Source organism: Coregonus lavaretus, assembly GCF_964263955.1.
Source record: "Coregonus lavaretus genome assembly, contig: HAP1_SCAFFOLD_823, whole genome shotgun sequence".
Classification (NCBI taxonomy): domain Eukaryota; kingdom Metazoa; phylum Chordata; class Actinopteri; order Salmoniformes; family Salmonidae; genus Coregonus; species Coregonus lavaretus.
The window spans coordinates 212,277-230,792 of record NW_028161102.1 but is presented as its reverse complement, the minus strand read 5'-3'; the positions used below and the strand labels follow the sequence as shown (position 1 = coordinate 230,792).

The window sequence follows — 18,516 nt, the reverse complement described above, 5'->3', positions numbered from 1 at the left end:
TGTGATGAAAGAAATAAAAGGTGAAATAAATAATTCTCTCTACTATTATTCTGATATTTCACATTCTTAAAATAAAGCTGGATCCTAACTGAACTAAAACAGGGCATTTTTACTAGGATTAAATGTCAGGAATTGTGAAAAACTGAGTTTAAATGTATTTGGCTAAGGTGTATGTAAACTTCCGACTTCAACTGTATATAAAAATGAGTGAAGTGAGTAAAGAGCTGAGGAATGGAAAATGGTGAAAAGAAAGAGTATAGCTAAAGAGCTGAGAGAATGGGGAAAGAAAGAGTGGCGAGGAGCTGGAAGACAAGTTAACGACTTTGCAGATTTCATTATAGAGATAGTTAACCCTGTTGATACTAAAGGAGGGCGTTATCCTCTCCGGAGGAGTCCTGCATCGTCCTTCCACCTCCTCGCACACAGACAGATGAGATCATTACAGCTATCAGCACCACCGACATCCACAATTAGCACTTCACTCTCCCTCCGTCACCTCTCTCTCTCTCTCTCTCTCTCTCTCTCTCTCTCTCTCTCTCTCTCTCTCTCTCTCGCTCTCTCTCTCTCTCTCTGTGTTTCTGCTCATGACAGTCTGTAGCTCTTGATATGGAGGCAATTTGAGTAAATAAAAAGGTGCACGCAGTAAATTGCTCTCAGCTTTGGCTGACCTGCCTCTCTGACCTTTCCCCACTCATTTAGAAAACCATTTGCCATTTCAGACAAACAATGAGGTTTATGGAAATATGGCGCGTGCATGCACGCACACACACACACACACACACGCACACACACACACGGACACACCCAAACACAAACACACGCACTCACCTGTGAAGCAGACAGGACACTTGAAGGTGCCGCCCATGCCCTCGAAGCTGTGCTCGATCAGGTGGCATTGGAGTTTGGCTGGCGAGTCGAAAGACTGACTGCAGAGCTTACACTCATGGTTCAGACCCTCTTCTATGGAGAAAGAAACAAGAGAACACACAAAATAAGGCAGTTAGAAGAGTGAATAATCAGAGCACAAACAGCAGAGAGAGATCCAGAGTCTATTCTTTTTCTCCTCCTTCCCAATTTAATTTAGCTTCAACACATTTGTGTCAAAGGCTCCTGCCTGTGACTTTCATGGCTCGTACAAGAAGCAATATAATGTGTGATCTAGACCCATCAGGCATAAATTGGACAGTCAGTGGGGGGCCTAATTGCACAGGCGAGGTCTTGCACTTTGAACATGGCAAGCATGGCTCTTTTTGATTGGCTTACACACAAATTAATTTCTGGCTGACTTGGTGTGGGCAAATGAATGTGTAGTGCAGCGCTAGGTAGATATGGAAAAATGAAATGCATGAAGAGGCATATAGGCTAAATTACAGATTAAGTGGCAAATGTAAGAATAGCCAAGCGTGGGAACAGACTAATTTCCTCATCAAAATCTAATAATAAACAATATGAGTAGCATTCAATCAGTGGTCATTACAGACATGTCAACATATCAACCTTTGAATACTTCCCTTCATTATCACCATGGCAACCCACTATGTAACTATCGACGGCATTATTCTCATTATTGTGGATGAGTAGAATAAAAATCTATTAAAATCAGTTTTTGTCCACTTAGATTTGTCTCCAACTCTCCTAGAATAAAAATCTCCCATATTTGTCATAACTAATACATAAGTTATAACTAATGCGTAAAGTGAGATATTGCCCATGACAACGGCCAAAACATGTGTGAGTGAGTATCCATTCCCCCATCACGTTAGAATGTGTGACACGTCTTCCTACAGACATTAGATTACCTTGGACAGTCGAGGCTGTTGATAGCTGAAATAAATGCTGTTGGTTCAGACACTGAACCTGCCCTACTGCTCATTTGCTGCACAACGATCCGCTGACTCAGACTTCAACAGAGCCAATCGGAGCGGAGCTGCCCATCTCCTGAACTGCACATCAATAAAAACCCTGTGCACTCTCCATGGGGTTGGGCCTGTGCTCTGTCAAATTCCCCCTGTCCCGTGAAGTATGGGTCCAGGCATGGGGCCAGCGAGAGGGGGGTGGGGGGTATGGGGAGGAGGGTCTCAGGGGGCCCAACCAGGGTCGGGGCTCATCCTTCAGTCTCTACAGCCCAATGCACACAACATGGGCCCAGGGTGCCAGACGTGCAAACACACAATCCACCAGCTGTGGCCATACCAGGCCCTGGAGGATCAGAGCGGAGTGCTACCGAATGGGCCTTGGGCAAATCTGGCAACCTGACTCACAGATCTGGCAACGCAACTCACCTAAACAACAATGGCCTGCGATGAACGGGAACAGATTCACCCCAGATCCACCTAGATGCCCGTGTTTTAAAACCCCAGCCCACACCCTGCCAGTGACTTTCCCATTTGTACTTTTATGGTCAATTGTTGTTCCACTGCTCAAAGCACACATTAAATAACATGGGCTGGTTCACTCCACTAACAATATTTGGCAAAATGATGACAATCTACTAATTTCTGAAACCTACAGTCGATTACAACAAACTTGACAAAGTAATGTTAATAAACAAATGAATTGGTTTAAACCTTTACAAGGGAGGTGGAGTCACGTCATAAGGGTGTTACAGTAACAAAGAAATGAAGCTGTTCATCTGTTTTGGTGACTAGCCTATTCTATATATCAAGACTGCACTAGAGCATAGAGTGAAAAATACAACCCAATGACCTGGGCTGTTCTAGAAAAGAGGGGAACACGTCTCCCAGGCAACATGGTGAGTCTACTCATGTATTACATACAGAGTATGTTTGTGCTCTATGTCACCACATGTTCCTGTAGGCCTGCCCTCTTCTCCTTATAACCTAACCATCTGGCCCTGTAAAGCAGATGAGGAAATTCTACTAAGGCCTCAAAACAAACATTTAAAGCTGGCCATGTCTGGATGAGCTATTGTCTTACAGTGTGTGTCTGGCTCAGTGGCTTAGGTTTGGATGGAAAGATACAAATAACAATCAGAGGAGATGATCATGTCACTTGTGATCATGCCCTCCCTTTTGAAAGATGAGACACGCTGTGTATGTGTGTGCGTGTGCGTGCGTGCATCATTTGTGCACGTGGTTAAGATAGCGATAGAGTTAGAGTTGGATCACTATCCGCTTTGATCCGCATTCAACGTGGCTCTGTGTGTGTGTGTATTCAGAGCGCTCCATGCCTGTGCCCATATGTGCAGCCATGGTTTGACCCTGGAGCACACTCCTGTCCCTTCAGAGACCTGGCCTGCCTCATTATGCAGATAACTCTGCACCTGCCCAACTGTCTGACATTGGGTGCATGTGTGTTTGTGTGAGTGAGTGTGAGTGTGAGTGTGAGTGTGAGTGTGTGTGTGTGTGTGTGTGTGTGTGTGTGTGTGTGTGTGTGTGAGAGAGAGAGAGAGAGAGAGAGAGAGAGGGAGAGAGAGAGAGAGAGCTGTGCATATGTCTGTGAATCTAAGACGTGTTTGTTTGTTAGTATGATAATTATTCACTACTGTGTATGTGTGTATGTGTGTATGTGTGGAGTGTACAAGTCTGTTCTGCACTGACAGTCCCCATAATGTTACTGTGTATGGGGGGACGGGTTTGTATGCGGCAGGAGAGCAGGAGTTGGATCACACTGGCATCCTGTTCCTTAGTGAGAGTCAGGGGAAGAAGTCAGCCAGCACGCCCCTATAGCTCCCTCATCGGCGTGAGGTCACTTCCTGTCGCTCCCCTGGCCTCCCCCAGGACTGTCCAATCAGCACGGAGCATTCAGTAGCCCCCAACCCGGCCCCTCTGCACCGACTGGAGCAGACTCTGGATATAGTCACAGAGCCACTGGGGACTAGCAACTCTCTCTTTCTCTCGCCCTCCCTCTCTCTGTCTCTCCCCCTCCTTCCACCTCCCTCTCCCTCCATTCTCCTGAGTGTACCTCCCTCCACTGCCACCACCCTGTCCCCCTGCACTCATAAGAGAAATCCTTTAGATGAGAGCTGCTCTGTTCCTGCTCCTCTAAGCAAAGTAAGCCTATCTGCATATCTACAGGGCCTGGTGGCACTCCTAAGGCTCATGGTTTATGTATTTCACAGCTCCTTAATACACAAATGCCTAATATCTCTCCCATGTGGAAGTAGGGAGACGGAGGAGGAAAACTATATCTAAAAAAGGACAGTCTATTATTTATTCTTCTTGTGTTTAGTCTTTAGCAACCAGGCTGAAGTTCATGTTCTGTTGAAGGTTGTTTGGTTGTTTGGGACACTGGGGTTTGTTTTCTTTCTGTCTTGTCTGGCTGTCCAAGTTGTGTTGCTTACACCACTTATACATGAATGATAGTACAGCTTTGGTATATTTAAGAACTTGACAAAAAAACATTATTTTCTCGGAATTTCATTACTTTAACAGAAAGTTTCCTTAAAGTTCAAACATGGTTACGTTTCATTTCACAGCTCCTTGTGATATTGAAACAATGTTGCAAATGTCGGAGAGACAGACGGCAAGGTTAAGACAAATCTCCGCTGTTGAAAACCAAATGCTAGTCTAAAGGAAATGGGAGATAATGTCTAGATTCTTTTTACAGTGTAGATCTGGTATATAAATTGCCTGGCTGGGCTGATGAGACAATGGATTGCACAGTCAGATGGAATAGTGAATAGGCATTTCAACTTCATAGCCTTAGCTGGTGGTAACTTGTGGAATTGACACTGGCTGGAACACGGTTTTAACCAATCAGCATCCAGGATTAGACCCACTCGTTATAAAATGTACTATAGGTCACAGAAAACAAACAGGATACAACTGAGGAAATCGCCTGTTATAAAATAACATTACCATTTCCATTTTAGTCATTCAGCAGACGCTCTTATCCAGAGCAACTTACAATTGGTCTCCCGAGTGGCGCAGTGGTCTAAGGCACTGCATCGCAGTGCTAGCTGTGCCACTAGAGATCCTGGTTCGAATCCAGGCTCTGTCGTAGCCAGCCGTGACCGGGAGACCCATGGGGCGGCGCGCAAGTCGTCCAGGGTAGGGGAGTTGGTAGAGCTCAGTTGGTAGAGCATGGCGTTTGCAACGCCAGGGTTGTGGGTTCGATTCCCACGGGGGGCCAGTATGAAAATATATATATAATAATAATAATAATAATAATAATGTATGCACTCACTAACTATAAGAGCGTCTGCTAAATGACGTAAATGTAATTAGTGCATTCATCTTAAGATAGCTAGGTGAGACAACAACATATCATAATCGTAGCTCAGTTGGTAGAGCATGGTGTTTGCAACGCCGGGGTTGTGGGTTCGTTTCCCACGGGGGGCCAGTATGAAAAATGTATGCACTCACTAACTGTAAGTCGCTCTGGATAAGAGCGTCTGCTAAATGACGTAAATGTAGCAAGTGCAGTGGGGAAAAAAAGTATTTAGTCAGCCACCAATTGTGCAAGTTCTCCCACTTAAAAAGATGAGAGAGGCCTGTAATTTTCATTATAGGTACACGTCAACTATGACAGACAAATTGAGAAAAGAAAATCCAGAAAATCACATTGTAGGATTTTTATTGAATTTATTTGCAAATTATGGTGGAAAATAAGTATTTGGTCACCTACAAACAAGCAAGATTTCTGGCTCTCACAGACCTGTAACTTCTTCTTTAAGAGGCTCCTCTGTCCTCCACTCGTTACCTGTATTAATGGCACCTGTTTGAACTTGTTATCAGTATAAAAGACACCTGTCCACAACCTCAAACAGTCACACTCCAAACTCCACTATGGCCAAGACCAAAGAGCTGTCAAAGGACACCAGAAACAAAATTGTAGACCTGCACCAGGCTGGGAAGACTGAATCTGCAATAGGTAAGCAGCTTGGTTTGAAGAAATCAACTGTGGGAGCAATTATTAGGAAATGGAAGACATACAAGACCACTGATAATCTCCCTCGATCTGGGGCTCCACGCAAGATCTCACCCCAAAATGATCACACGAACGGTGAGCAAAAATCCCAGAACCACACGGGGGGACCTAGTGAATGACCTGCAGAGAGCTGGGACCAAAGTAACAAAGCCTACCATCAGTAACACACTACGCCGCCAGGGACTCAAATCCTGCAGTGCCAGACGTGTCCCCCTGCTTAAGCCAGTACATGTCCAGGCCCGTCTGAAATTTGCTAGAGTGCATTTGGATGATCCAGAAGAGGATTGGGAGAATGTCATATGGTCAGATGAAACCAAAATAGAACTCTTTGGTAAAAACTCAACTCGTCGTGTTTGGAGGACAAAGAATGCTGAGTTGCATCCAAAGAACACCATACCTACTGTGAAGCATGGGGGTGGAAACATCATGATTTGGTGCTGTTTTTCTGCAAAGGGACCAGGACGACTGATCCGTGTAAAGGAAAGAATGAATGGGGCCATGTATCGTGAGATTTTGAGTGAAAACCTCCTTCCATCAGCAAGGGCATTGAAGATGAAACGTGGCTGGGTCTTTCAGCATGACAATGATCCCAAACACACTGCCCGGGCAACGAAGGAGTGGCTTCGTGAGAAGCATTTCAAGGTCCTGGAGTGGCCTAGCCAGTCTCCAGATCTCAACCCCATAGAAAATCTTTGGAGGGAGTTGAAAGTCCGTGTTGCCCAGCGACAGCCCCAAAACATCACTGCTCTAGAGGAGATCTGCATGGAGGAATGGGCCAAAATACCATCAACAGTGTGTGAAAACCTTGTGAAGACTTACAGAAAACGTTTGACCTGTGTCATTGCCAACAAAGGGTATATAACAAAGTATTGAGAAACTTTTGTTATTGACCAAATACTTATTTTCCACCATAATTTGCAAATAAATTCATTAAAAATCCTACAATGTGATTTTCTGGATTTTTTTTCTCATTTTGTCTGTCATAGTTGACGTGTACCTATGATGAAAATTACAGGCCTCTCTCATCTTTTTAAGTGGGAGAACTTGCACAATTGGTGGCTGACTAAATCCTTTTTTCCCCACTGTATATTCTCCCTCAATAAAGTAGTTATCAGCAAAGTCAGTGGTAGTAGGAAAACACTGGGGGGCGCCGTGGGATTTATTGAGATAGGGTTCAGACGTTTTCGGAAGATGGGCAGGGACTCCGCTGTCCTGATGTAAGGAAGAAGCTTGTTCCACTATTGGGGTGCCAGGACAGAGTAGGCCACAAAATCCAGACTAGGCCACAGCTGTTTCTGTTTCTGAAAGACTCAGTCACATATCCTCCATTCAAACATCTTTCAACCTACAAACTCAGAAATTATACTTGTGACTGTTATACTTTTTGAAATTGACAGAAGGCAAGATAAGGATATAACTTGGGTTTTGAGAAGACATACTATTATATAGAGTAAAGCTATAGGGTTGTGTATGGTAAAATAGTAGAGTAGACAGCTCAGGGCCTGTAAACAGTAGGTGGGTTTACTTGGCTCTACCTCTCCACGGGAAAATCCGAGTGATTAAGGCCCAGGGAATTATGGGTGAATACAAATCGACTCCACCTCTCTGCGCGGTGGTGTGTGTGTGTGTGTTCTCTGGAGATATAGAACCACTTCTCACGTGGAACTCGGTTCATTTTAGAGATACTACAAGGCCCATTAGAGCATTGAGAAGAGGAAGTGGGCGGGGATGTAGATGTAGCTGGTAGGTGGGAGCTAGCTGCCACACGGGAACCAGGCTCCCACTGGACCTAGGCTGATTGGAGAACTGGCGCCTGGAGGCGAACATAACTAATATCTATCTCCTGCCTTCTCAGTTTAAAGAGGAGGACATGCAATTATTTACAACATTATAGAAAAAACCCTATAGGAAAGCTATCTAATCCTGGAAATCACCCTCATTACTATACAAGCATGATGATAACGATGGCCTAACCCAGTCAAATGCTAGCTAATTACCTCATTAGGACTGATACAATTACCTTTATACCAGATATACAGTGGGGGAAAAAAGTATTTAGTCAGCCACAAATTGTGCAAGTTCTCCCACTTAAAAAGATGAGAGAGGCCTGTAATTTTCATCATAGGTACACGTCAACTATGACAGACAAATTGAGGAAAAAAAATCCAGAAAATCACATTATAGGATTTTTAATGAATTTATTTGCAAATTATGGTGGAAAATAAGTATTTGGTCACCTACAAACAAGCAAGATTTCTGGCTCTCACAGACCTGTAACTTCTTCTTTAAGAGGCTCCTCTGTCCTCCACTCGTTACCTGTATTAATGGCACCTGTTTGAACTTGTTATCAGTATAAAAGACACCTGTCCACAACCTCAAACAGTCACACTCCAAACTCCACTATGGCCAAGACCAAAGAGCTGTCAAAGGACACCAGAAACAAAATTGTAGACCTGCACCAGGCTGGGAAGACTGAATCTGCAATAGGTAAGCAGCTTGGTTTGAAGAAATCAACTGTGGGAGCAATTATTAGGAAATGGAAGACATACAAGACCACTGATAATCTCCCTCGATCTGGGGCTCCACGCAAGATCTCACCCCGTGGGGTCAAAATGATCACAAGAACGGTGAGCAAAAATCCCAGAACCACACGGGGGGACCTAGTGAATGACCTGCAGAGAGCTGGGACCAAAGTAACAAAGCCTACCATCAGCAACACACTACACCGCCAGGGACTCAAATCCTGCAGTGCCAGATGTGTCCCCCTGCTTAAGCCAGTACATGTCCAGGCCCGTCTGAAGTTTGCTAGAGTGCATTTGGATGATCCAGAAGAGGATTGGGAGAATGTCATATGGTCAGATGAAACCAAAATAGAACTTTTTGGTAAAAACTCAACTCGTCGTGTTTGGAGGACAAAGAATGCTGAGTTGCATCCAAAGAACACCATACCTACTGTGAAGCATGGGGGTGGATACATCATGCTTTGGGGCTGTTTTTCTGCAAAGGGACCAGGACGACTGATCCGTGTAAAGGAAAGAATGAATGTGGCCATGTATCGTGAGATTTTTAGTGAAAACCTCCTTCCATCAGCAAGGGCATTGAAGATGAAACGTGGCTGGGTCTTTCAGCATGACAATGATCCCAAACACACCGCCCGGGCAACGAAGGAGTGGCTTCGTAAGAAGCATTTCAAGGTCCTGGAGTGGCCTAGTCAGTCTCCAGATCTCAACCCCATATAAAATCTTTGGAGGGAGTTGAAAGTCCGTGTTGCCCAGCGACAGCCCCAAAACGTCACTGCTCTAGAGGAGATCTGCATGGAGGAATGGGCCAAAATACCAGCAACAGTGTGTGAAAACCTTGTGAAGACTTACAGAAAACGTTTGACCTGTGTCATTGCCAACAAAGGGTATATAACAAAGTATTGAGAAACTTTTGTTATTGACCAAATACTTATTTTCCACCATAATTTGCAAATAAATTCATTAAAAATCCTACAATGTGATTTTCTGGAAAAGAATTTCTCATTTTGTCTGTCATAGTTGACGTGTACCTATGATGAAAATTACAGGCCTCTCTCATCTTTTTAAGTGGGAGAACTTGCACAATTGGTGGCTGACTAAATACTTTTTTCCCCCACTGTATGAGGGAAAAAAGAATAATACAGGAGAGATGTGTAGCGGAAAAGAGTACCCACTCATGACAAAACAGAGAATCATGGAATCTGGAGGATTGCGAGGAGAGAACAAGGAGAGAGAACCAAGGCGCCACAGACAGACAGAGAAACAGACCCCATGTCAGGTTCCCAAGTTTGTGCCATTTCTGGGTAACGTTTATGCCAACCCTCCAGAGGGAACCGAACCAAGGGGTGAGGTTGTCGGGTGTGACATGTCAGTGGTGGAGACTACCCTTACGAGCAAGTTAGCGTGCGGGCGGCAGTGGGGGGGGGGATAATACAAATCTGTGTCCCAACTGGCACCCTATTCCCTTTATAGTGCACTACTTTTAAACCAGGGCCCATATTGCTCTGGTTAAAAGTAGTGCACTATAAAGGGAATAGGGTGCCATTTGAGACACAGCCTAAGTCTCTGGGAGAGTGTCAGGTCTGATGCTGGCTGAATCTGAACCTGAACGTACGCCAATGCACGGTGCACAGTGCACGTTGTAGGTGCTAAACAGAGCACATCTAGTCTCCACTTCCTCTCTCTCTACACCGCCTACATTAAATGCCTCGTACCATCCCATGGCGGCCGCGGTGGCTGGGTCCAGGCACATACTGACTGCCAAATTGACAGGGTTTTGGTGTCGAGATAAAAATGCATAACGCCTGAAGACACGGTAGCAAAGGTGTAGCCTGGTAATGGGTATTGCACAGGTTATGCACAGACTACTACAATGCATACAAAGACATGCTAAAATCAATCAATAGTCAGAAGACATTGGGCATATGGCATTTTCTCTCTAGCTAATCAGTATTCAGCTGAAGTTAAGGATGCTGCTGTAGGGAAGTCTATACTACACTCACAGTAAAACCAGAGAAAAAGAGCTGGTGTTTACACGCTACTTGGGGGCTATACAATATACTTTGTTGCTAAATAGCGACAGTTTAACCATAATTCCTAAAGCAAGAAAGACACACAGGTTATAACTTGGTCAAATTAATAGCTGGTAGGTCATTGGGGCTGCAGTTCACTGAAAACCCCCACAAAACCCCCCACCACAGCAAAGGGGAGAGCAGAGCAAAAGACTTGTTAACGAATTATGTGTAGGCACTGCAGCTTGAGGCTAGGTATGGAGGTCCGTCAGGGACAAACAGTGCAGGCTAGCTGCTGAGATGGATGGCAGTGGAGCACTAGACACCCTGCAGCCACACAAACACCATTCTGCAGTCAACTGCTCTCTTTTACTTCATCCAGGCCCCATTCTAAACTGCTGGGCCTTTTTCTTTTTAGGAGAAAATAAAGGTCAAATGGACTATAGCCTAACAAGGCTCTGACTCTGAAGAGAGAAAAACACAGAAGCGAATCAGACAAAAAACTAACAGGCAAAGAAGAGCAAGCGAGGGAGGGAGAGGGGGGACGAATCTAACAAGAATCTCTCTTTCTACCCATGAAAAGAGTGAGTGGCCTGAATGTAAAAAGTTAATTACAACACACATGCAAGAGCCTTTCTTCGCTTGCCTCATTGTGGCAGCAGCGTTGTGCAGGCTGAGGGGCGTGTGGCTCTATGGGGTCCGTACGCGGCCCATCCACACAAAGGAACGGGAGAGGAGAGAGTACTGGAGAGAGGGGCTGGAGAGATGGAGAGAGGCCCCTTGGCTGGGCTCGTGGCATGGAGCACTGTACAATTAGCCAGCCCCTGCGTTTCTGCCGGCTTATAATTATCAGTGCTCTCCTTAATTGACTCCCTTAGCCTGGTGCAGAGGGACCAACCCCCACCCCCCCCTCCCTCCTCTACACCCCCCTCTACCCCTGCGCTTAGTGCAGACCACAGAGCACCGAGCACCATGCCGGGCTCTCCAAAGTCATTTAGAAAAGCGCTCATATTTTCGACACAAAAAAGAGAGGGGAACATTTGGTGAGAGAGAATTCATCATCAGGTGTCTAGAGGTTTTCCTTAATAGAAAAAGCGAGTCCCACTGAGCACGCTCCGTGTAACGGCCAGCCACGCATGCTCGGGACCAGCAAGCCACCGTTCGCAGCGGGTCCGCAAGACATTAGCATAATTTTATATAACACAGGCGCCTGCGCTGGAAATTTAATACATCTCAGCAAATACGAGACAGGCGTTTTGCATAATACTTTTTTTTCTTACTCTGTGAGAGACATACTCTCTCGCTACCTAACCTGTCTCTAGTCTAGTCTATTCTCTATCCTGTCCTCTTTCTCTCTCTCCCTGGCTCCCTTTCTCTCGCCCCATGGTGCTGTTCTCACTAGGAGAGGGGAAGTTCATTACCTCAGCTAAATCAGAATTAGTCCCTTCATTTTGACGGGGCGAACTTCATTAGAAAGGCCCTCCCTTAATCCAGCCGGGAGGACTGATGAATCTACATGGGGCCCATAATTTGCTTCACACAGCATATTCAGCTACTTCCTCCTCCTTTCCTTTCCCCTTTAATTTTGCCTTATGTATTTGCGGTTACATTTTCATTAGATCAAGAGAAACCTGAGAGAGGAAAACACCTGGATATAATTAAGTAATGGGAGCAGAGAGGGTGTAAAGAGAGAGGGAGTTATGCTGTTTGGAACGTCCCATCTCCCCAACAGACCTTGGAGCCTCTGGGGCTGAACTGCTACAGAATGGCTGGGTTATTTGGCGGACACTCAAATATAGAACCGACAGTGGACTCAGTCTGAGAGTTTAAATATGATCTAATAGCCTACAAGGCCAAGTACATTTGAGAAAGAAAGAGAGAGAGATATTGGGGAGACGGAGAGAGAGAGATAGAAGGAGAGAGAGAGTAAAACAATTATGTCACTATGTGTTTTTGGGTGAAAGAGAAACACGACATCCACTACAGCAGTTCACCAGAATCAACCCAATACCCTAACATCCAGAGATGTGGATGAGGATGGACAGGCCCTGACTAGCATCCACTGTGTCATCACTGTGCCTGGTGCCTGGTGTCAGGCAGATGTGCTGCTTGGCATGGCAGCTACTCTCTCTACGCTCCCCACCCACCCCATAAAAACAGAAAGCCCACTGACTCCTTCTCTCCCCCTTCCTCCTCCCCCTTCTCCACCCTCCCAAAAAGCCCACTGACTTCAGGGTGGCGCTGAGATGAGTCTCAACCCCCCCCCCCCCCCCCCAGGCCTCCGTCCCCCACGCTGCGCCCCTGCAGCCTCCCTCCCTCATCACCTCCTCACAGGGGTCCCCTGACTGGTAATCTCCTCCCCTCCAATGTGAAATCTCTGACAGCGATGCCCCGCGCTCTTACCCCCTCCCTTCGTGGCTGATGGGTAAATTGGAATGGCGCACCCTGCTGGCGCCGAGAGCTCTGAACAGAGCCCAGTCACACACGCTGGGGCACCCCCGTCGCCGCCCCCTGTCTAATATAGTGGACACGCACGCACACTCTCTCGAAGTGGCAATAACAAACAGACACACACTCACATATCCATAAGATCCCACAGACAGACTCATGCACCCACACACACACACACACACATATCCATAAAATAAAACACAAGAGACACACACACAAACGTGCCGAGCCATTGAAGGAAAGTGCTCCACGCATGATTTATATTCTCACTAATCTACATAAAGATTGAATATATGATAAATAAACAGATACCAGGAATTGAGTCAATATATGTTAAAATTCAAATGTGCATCATCTGGGACATGGCTCAGCATGTGTGCCTCTGCTCTCCTCTGCAACTACTGACTGCACCTGACTTCCGTTGCCATAGTTTCCATTATCTGAACCCATTGGAATCAAATGAAAGGATGGAAAAGGACACACAAGAAAACAATTCACTAATCCAACAAATAAAAGGGTGCCTACTAGATTTCATAACCCCAAGAATAGCACCAGTGCACCAGTGCACCATAGCGTTGCTCCATATGTGGAGGTTCAATACATTAATAAACATTATTAAACCAGAGCCTGCCTTGTTTTTTTCTCTCCAGTCAGGCATCAGAGTAGGATTTCCCAGAGGCCTGCTAGTCTAGCTGTCAAAATGTTCCATCCCTCCATCCCATCTCTGTCTATTTTTCCTCCTCCTCAGTCGATTCTCTGAAGCATGCGTGGACGGTTGAGTCCACTCTCAAATCACAGGGACGTCCTGAAATAGTTGGACAGGACCCGGAGGGGGTAAAGATCACTGCAGAGGAAGCCACACAGGCATTCCTGTCAGAACAGACCCATGGCTTTCACAGGGCCAGGGGTGAGGTGAGGGGTGGGTGGGTGGGTGGGTGGGGGGGCAGCGAGAGCCTCAGTGCCACAGACATGACATACATTTCATTACACTTAAACCAACTGTGGGTTCAACTCAGAAACCTTGTATGGTCTCAGAGGAAAAAGGATATAGAAAGTGGAGGTAGGAGGAGTGACTTTTAGAACGAGGACAATGGAGAGGTGGACAAAGAAACAGAGGCGGCGGTGGACTAATTGCTCGGGGGTTTGTCAGATTTCTTTTTTTCTGTAAGTGCTTTTGTGTAAAGCTCAATTGTGCCTTTGAGATGAACATACAGTATATCCATTTTGAAGATGTCTTTGAAAAGCATGCCTATTATCATGCATTATATATGACACAGAGCAGTATAATCCATTTGAATATTACCTTTTTTTGTTTTTAGAAATACAGTTTCATACCACCATTTTCAGTATATTATTATATTGCTTTTAAGAAAGCTGTATTATTGCCATTTCCATCCATCCTGAAGGAGATCAGGAGCCCAGAGGAGCCTAGAGACCCTCCTCATCTATACTCCCCAGCCACTTTCTTCAGCCCTGCTCCTCATCCAAGCCCCTCAGCACTACTCCTCATCCCCAGCCCAGTCTGCTCCTCATCCCCAGCCCAGTCTACTCCTCATCCCCAGCCCAGTCTGCTCCTCATCCCCAGCCCAGTCTGCTCCTCATCCCCAGCCCAGTCTACTCCTCATCCCCAGCCCAGTCTGCTCCTCATCCCCAGCCCAGTCTACTCCTCATCCCCAGCCCAGTCTACTCCTCATCCCCAGCCCAGTCTACTCCTCATCCCCAGCCCAGTCTACTCCTCATCCCGCCCAGTCTACTCCTCATCCCCAGCCCAGTCTGCTCCTCATCCCCAGCCCAGTCTACTCCTCATCCCCAGCCCAGTCTACTCCTCATCCCCAGCCCAGTCTACTCCTCATCCCCAGCCCAGTCTACTCCTCATCCCCAGCCCAGTCTACTCCTCATCCCCAGCCCAGTCTACTCCTCATCCCGCCCAGTCTACTCCTCATCCCCAGCCCAGTCTGCTCCTCATCCCCAGCCCAGTCTACTCCTCATCCCCAGCCCAGTCTGCTCCTCAGCCCCAGCCCAGTCTGCTCCTCAGCCCCAGCCCAGTCTGCTCCTCATCCCCAGCCCAGTCTACTCCTCATCCCGCCCAGTCTACTCCTCATCCCCAGCCCAGTCTGCTCCTCATCCCCAGCCCAGTCTACTCCTCATCCCCAGCCCAGTCTGCTCCTCAGCCCCAGCCCAGTCTGCTCCTCAGCCCCAGCCCAGTCTGCTCCTCATCCCCAGCCCAGTCTGCTCCTCATCCCCAGCCCAGTCTACTCCTCATCCCCAGCCCAGTCTGCTCCTCATCCCCAGCCCAGTCTACTCCTCATCCCCAGCCCAGTCTACTCCTCATCCCCAGCCCAGTCTACTCCTCATCCCCAGCCCAGTCTACTCCTCATCCAACCTCCTCAGCCCCAATTTTCCTCATGCTTTCTCCTCATGCCCCGCTTCCCAACCCTGCTCCCCAGCCTGTTCTCCCCAGCTCTGCTCTCAGTGTTTGCTGTTCTCTGACGGCACCATTTAGTTCCTCCCAGTAAACACAACACAGCCTTGGATGGGCCTGAGAGGAGAGGAGAGGAAAGGAGGAAAGGAGAGAAAACGGCACTTATCCCAGACATGCCCAGAGTGGTATTTTCAGAGAGAAAAAGAGAGCGAGAGAGAGCAAAAGAGAGAGTGAGCTTTCTTCATGGCCTTGGAGAGAGACCACTTGTCAATTAAGACTGTCAGAGGATGCTCCTCGAAAACAAGAGCTCTCAGGAGAGGTCTTCAGGGAGAGTGCTCAGTCTGGGGCCGTTGGGGGTATGAGGAGAGGAGAGACACAGCCCTATATAAAGCTCCTAGCCAACCATACTGTACACAGGGTCAAGCTGAATCTGCTCTCTGGTTTGTCTCAGTCAGATAGTCTACTTGCTACTGTAACTCTGCTTGGGGGAAAAGCTGATTCCTATCATTCTCTAGTAATAGAGTCCCTATAAACATACTGGCTAACACAGCATTCTGTGAAATATCATCTACTTTCTAGCCTGCTTTGGATTACAAAGGTTCTCTTCCTAGTGTTCTATTCCTTGGAGTATTATTATTACTCTTTCATAACGTCTGAGATCCCCAGAGATTGGAAAGCTGCCGCGGTCATCCCCCTCTTCAAAGGGGGTGACACTCTAGATCCAAACTGCTACAGACCTATATCCATCCTGCCCTGCCTTTCGAAAGTATTCGAAAGCCAAGTTAATAAACAGATCATCGACCATTTCGAATACCACCGTACCTTCTCCGCTATGCAATCTGGTTTCCGAGCTGGTCACGGGTGCACTTCAGCCACGCTCAAGGTCCTAAACGATATTATAACCGCGATTGATAATAGACAGTACTGTGCAGCCGTCTTCATCGACCTGGCCAAGGCTTTCGACTCTGTCAACCACCGCATTCTTATTGGCAGACTAAATAGCCTTGGTTTCTCAAATGACTGCCTCGCCTGGTTCACCAACTACTTCTCAGATAGAGTTCAGTGTGTCAAATCGGAGGGCCTGTTGTCTGGACCTATGGCAGTCTCTATGGGGGTGCCACAGGGTTCAATTCTTGGGCCGACACTTTTCTCCGTGTATATCAATGATGTCGCTCTTGCTGCTGGTGACTCTCAGATCCACCTCTACGCAGACGACACCATTTTGTATACATCTGGCCCTTCATTGGACACTGTGTTAACAAACCTCCAAACGAGCTTCAATGCCATACAACAATCCTTCAGTAGCCTTCAACTGCTCTTAAACACTAGTAAAACTAAATGCATGCTTTTCAATCGAACGCTGCTAGCACCCGCCCACCCGACTAGAATCACCACTCTCGACGGGTCTGACCTAGAGTATGTGGACAACTACAAATACCTAGGTGTCTGGTTAGACTGTAAACTCAACTTCCAGACTCACATAAAGAATCTCCAATCCAAAGTTAAATCTAGGATCGGCTTCCTATTTCGCAACAAAGCCTCCTTCACTCATGCTGCCAAACATGCCCTCGTAAAACTGACTATCCTACCGATCCTTGACTTCGGCGATGTCATTTATAAAATAGCCTCCAACACTCTACTCAGCAAATTGGATGTAGTCTATCACAGTGCCATCCGTTTTGTCTCCAAAGCCCCATACACTACCCACCACTGTGACCTGTACGCTCTTGTTGGCTGGTCCTCACTACATGTTCGTCGTCAAACCCACTGGCTCCAGGCCATCTATAAATCACTGCTAGGCAAATCCCCGCCTTATCTTAGCTCATTGGTCACCATAGCAGCACCCACCCGTAGTCTGCGCTCCAGCAGGTATATCTCACTGGTCATTCCCAAAGCCAACACCTCCTTTGGCCGCCATTCCTTCCAGTTCTCTGCTGCCAATGACTGGAACGAATTGCAAAAATCTCTGAAGCTGGAGACTCTTATCTCCCTCAATAACTTTAAGCATCAGTTGTCAGAGCACCTTACCGATCACTGCACCTGTACACAGCCCATCTGAAATTAGCCCACCCAACTACCTCATCCCTATATTGTTATTTAATTTGCTCTTTTGCACCCCATTATCTCTATTTGCACATAATCTCTTGCACATCTAGCATTCCAGTGTTAATACTATTGTAATTATTCTGCACTATAGCCTATTTATTGCCTTACCTCCATAACTTGCTACATTTGCACACACTGTATATATATTTTCTGTTGTATCTCTGACTTTATGTTTATTTTATTTTTTACCCCATATGTAACTCTGTGTTGTTTTTTTTTTGTTGCACTACTTTGCTTTGTCTTGGCCAGGTCACAGTTGTAAATGAGAACCTGTTCTCAACTGGTTTACCTGGTTAAATAAAGGTGAAATAAAAAAAAAAATAAAAAAAATTAGAAAGGCTATAGAATTACAAAACACCATTGTTATCACGAACAGGAAGGGAACCCTTGTTCATTACCCTGCTATGAAGTCGAGGATTTAGAATTATTCTATCAGCTCGGTTTTGCTTTTTTACTGTGACAATCTGACTGCTGTTTAGTTGCCAATCTCCTTCCAGCTGTCAGAAGATGTACCATATCTCCGACAAGATCACAAAACACTTTCAAACAGACTTCTGATATGTCTGATATATCTTCAAAACCCACTGGCAGCCATTGCTTGATTCCCCCATTGACTTGTGGCGGGATTAAGTAGAGGAAGAAACTTTTCATGTTTCTTAACTGGTTGCTACATGTGACATTATAGTGCATGAGCATGTAGCAGAATGGTATTGTCCAGGGGAGGGAATCCTCGGTCTACCCGTCAGCACCTCCTAACGTTGGACAGAGAAGATTAAAACACTCTGTGTCTGATTGACAGGCTCTGCACAGCTTCTAGGAAGATGACAGCTCTCTAAGTCACACAAAAAAAGGCAACTTGTCTAATTTTAACTCCGACTACAACACCAACTGAGAACCGACCACCCCATCTGTCAAAACTCACAAAAATAATACATCCTCGAGAGAAAGAAAAGCATGCTGCGATGCTGCACCACACTAAATAACAGTGCTAACAACCAAACAGAGAAACAGAGTTGAGAAAAATAACAATAGAGAGGAAAGAGACAAAAAGGTTTGAGAAGGCGCTATCTCCCTCTGGTGCACGCCAACAACAGGAGCCTTGAGCTTGTGACAA

General features: G+C 46.3%; 1 protein-coding gene across 1 annotated transcript in view; it reads right to left on the bottom strand.

Annotated features, from left to right (window-relative positions):
• Window positions 1-828: 828 nt before the first annotated feature.
• Window positions 829-18,516, bottom strand: part of LOC311121096 (zinc finger protein 521-like) — a gene marked incomplete at its 3' end in the record, with an annotated part of 123,539 nt that continues 105,851 nt past the window's right edge. Inside the window, exon 6 of the mRNA XM_084195626.1 lies at window positions 829-960. Coding sequence (XP_084051752.1) covers window positions 829-960 — 132 coding nt within the window. The remainder of the gene's footprint in view (window positions 961-18,516) is intronic.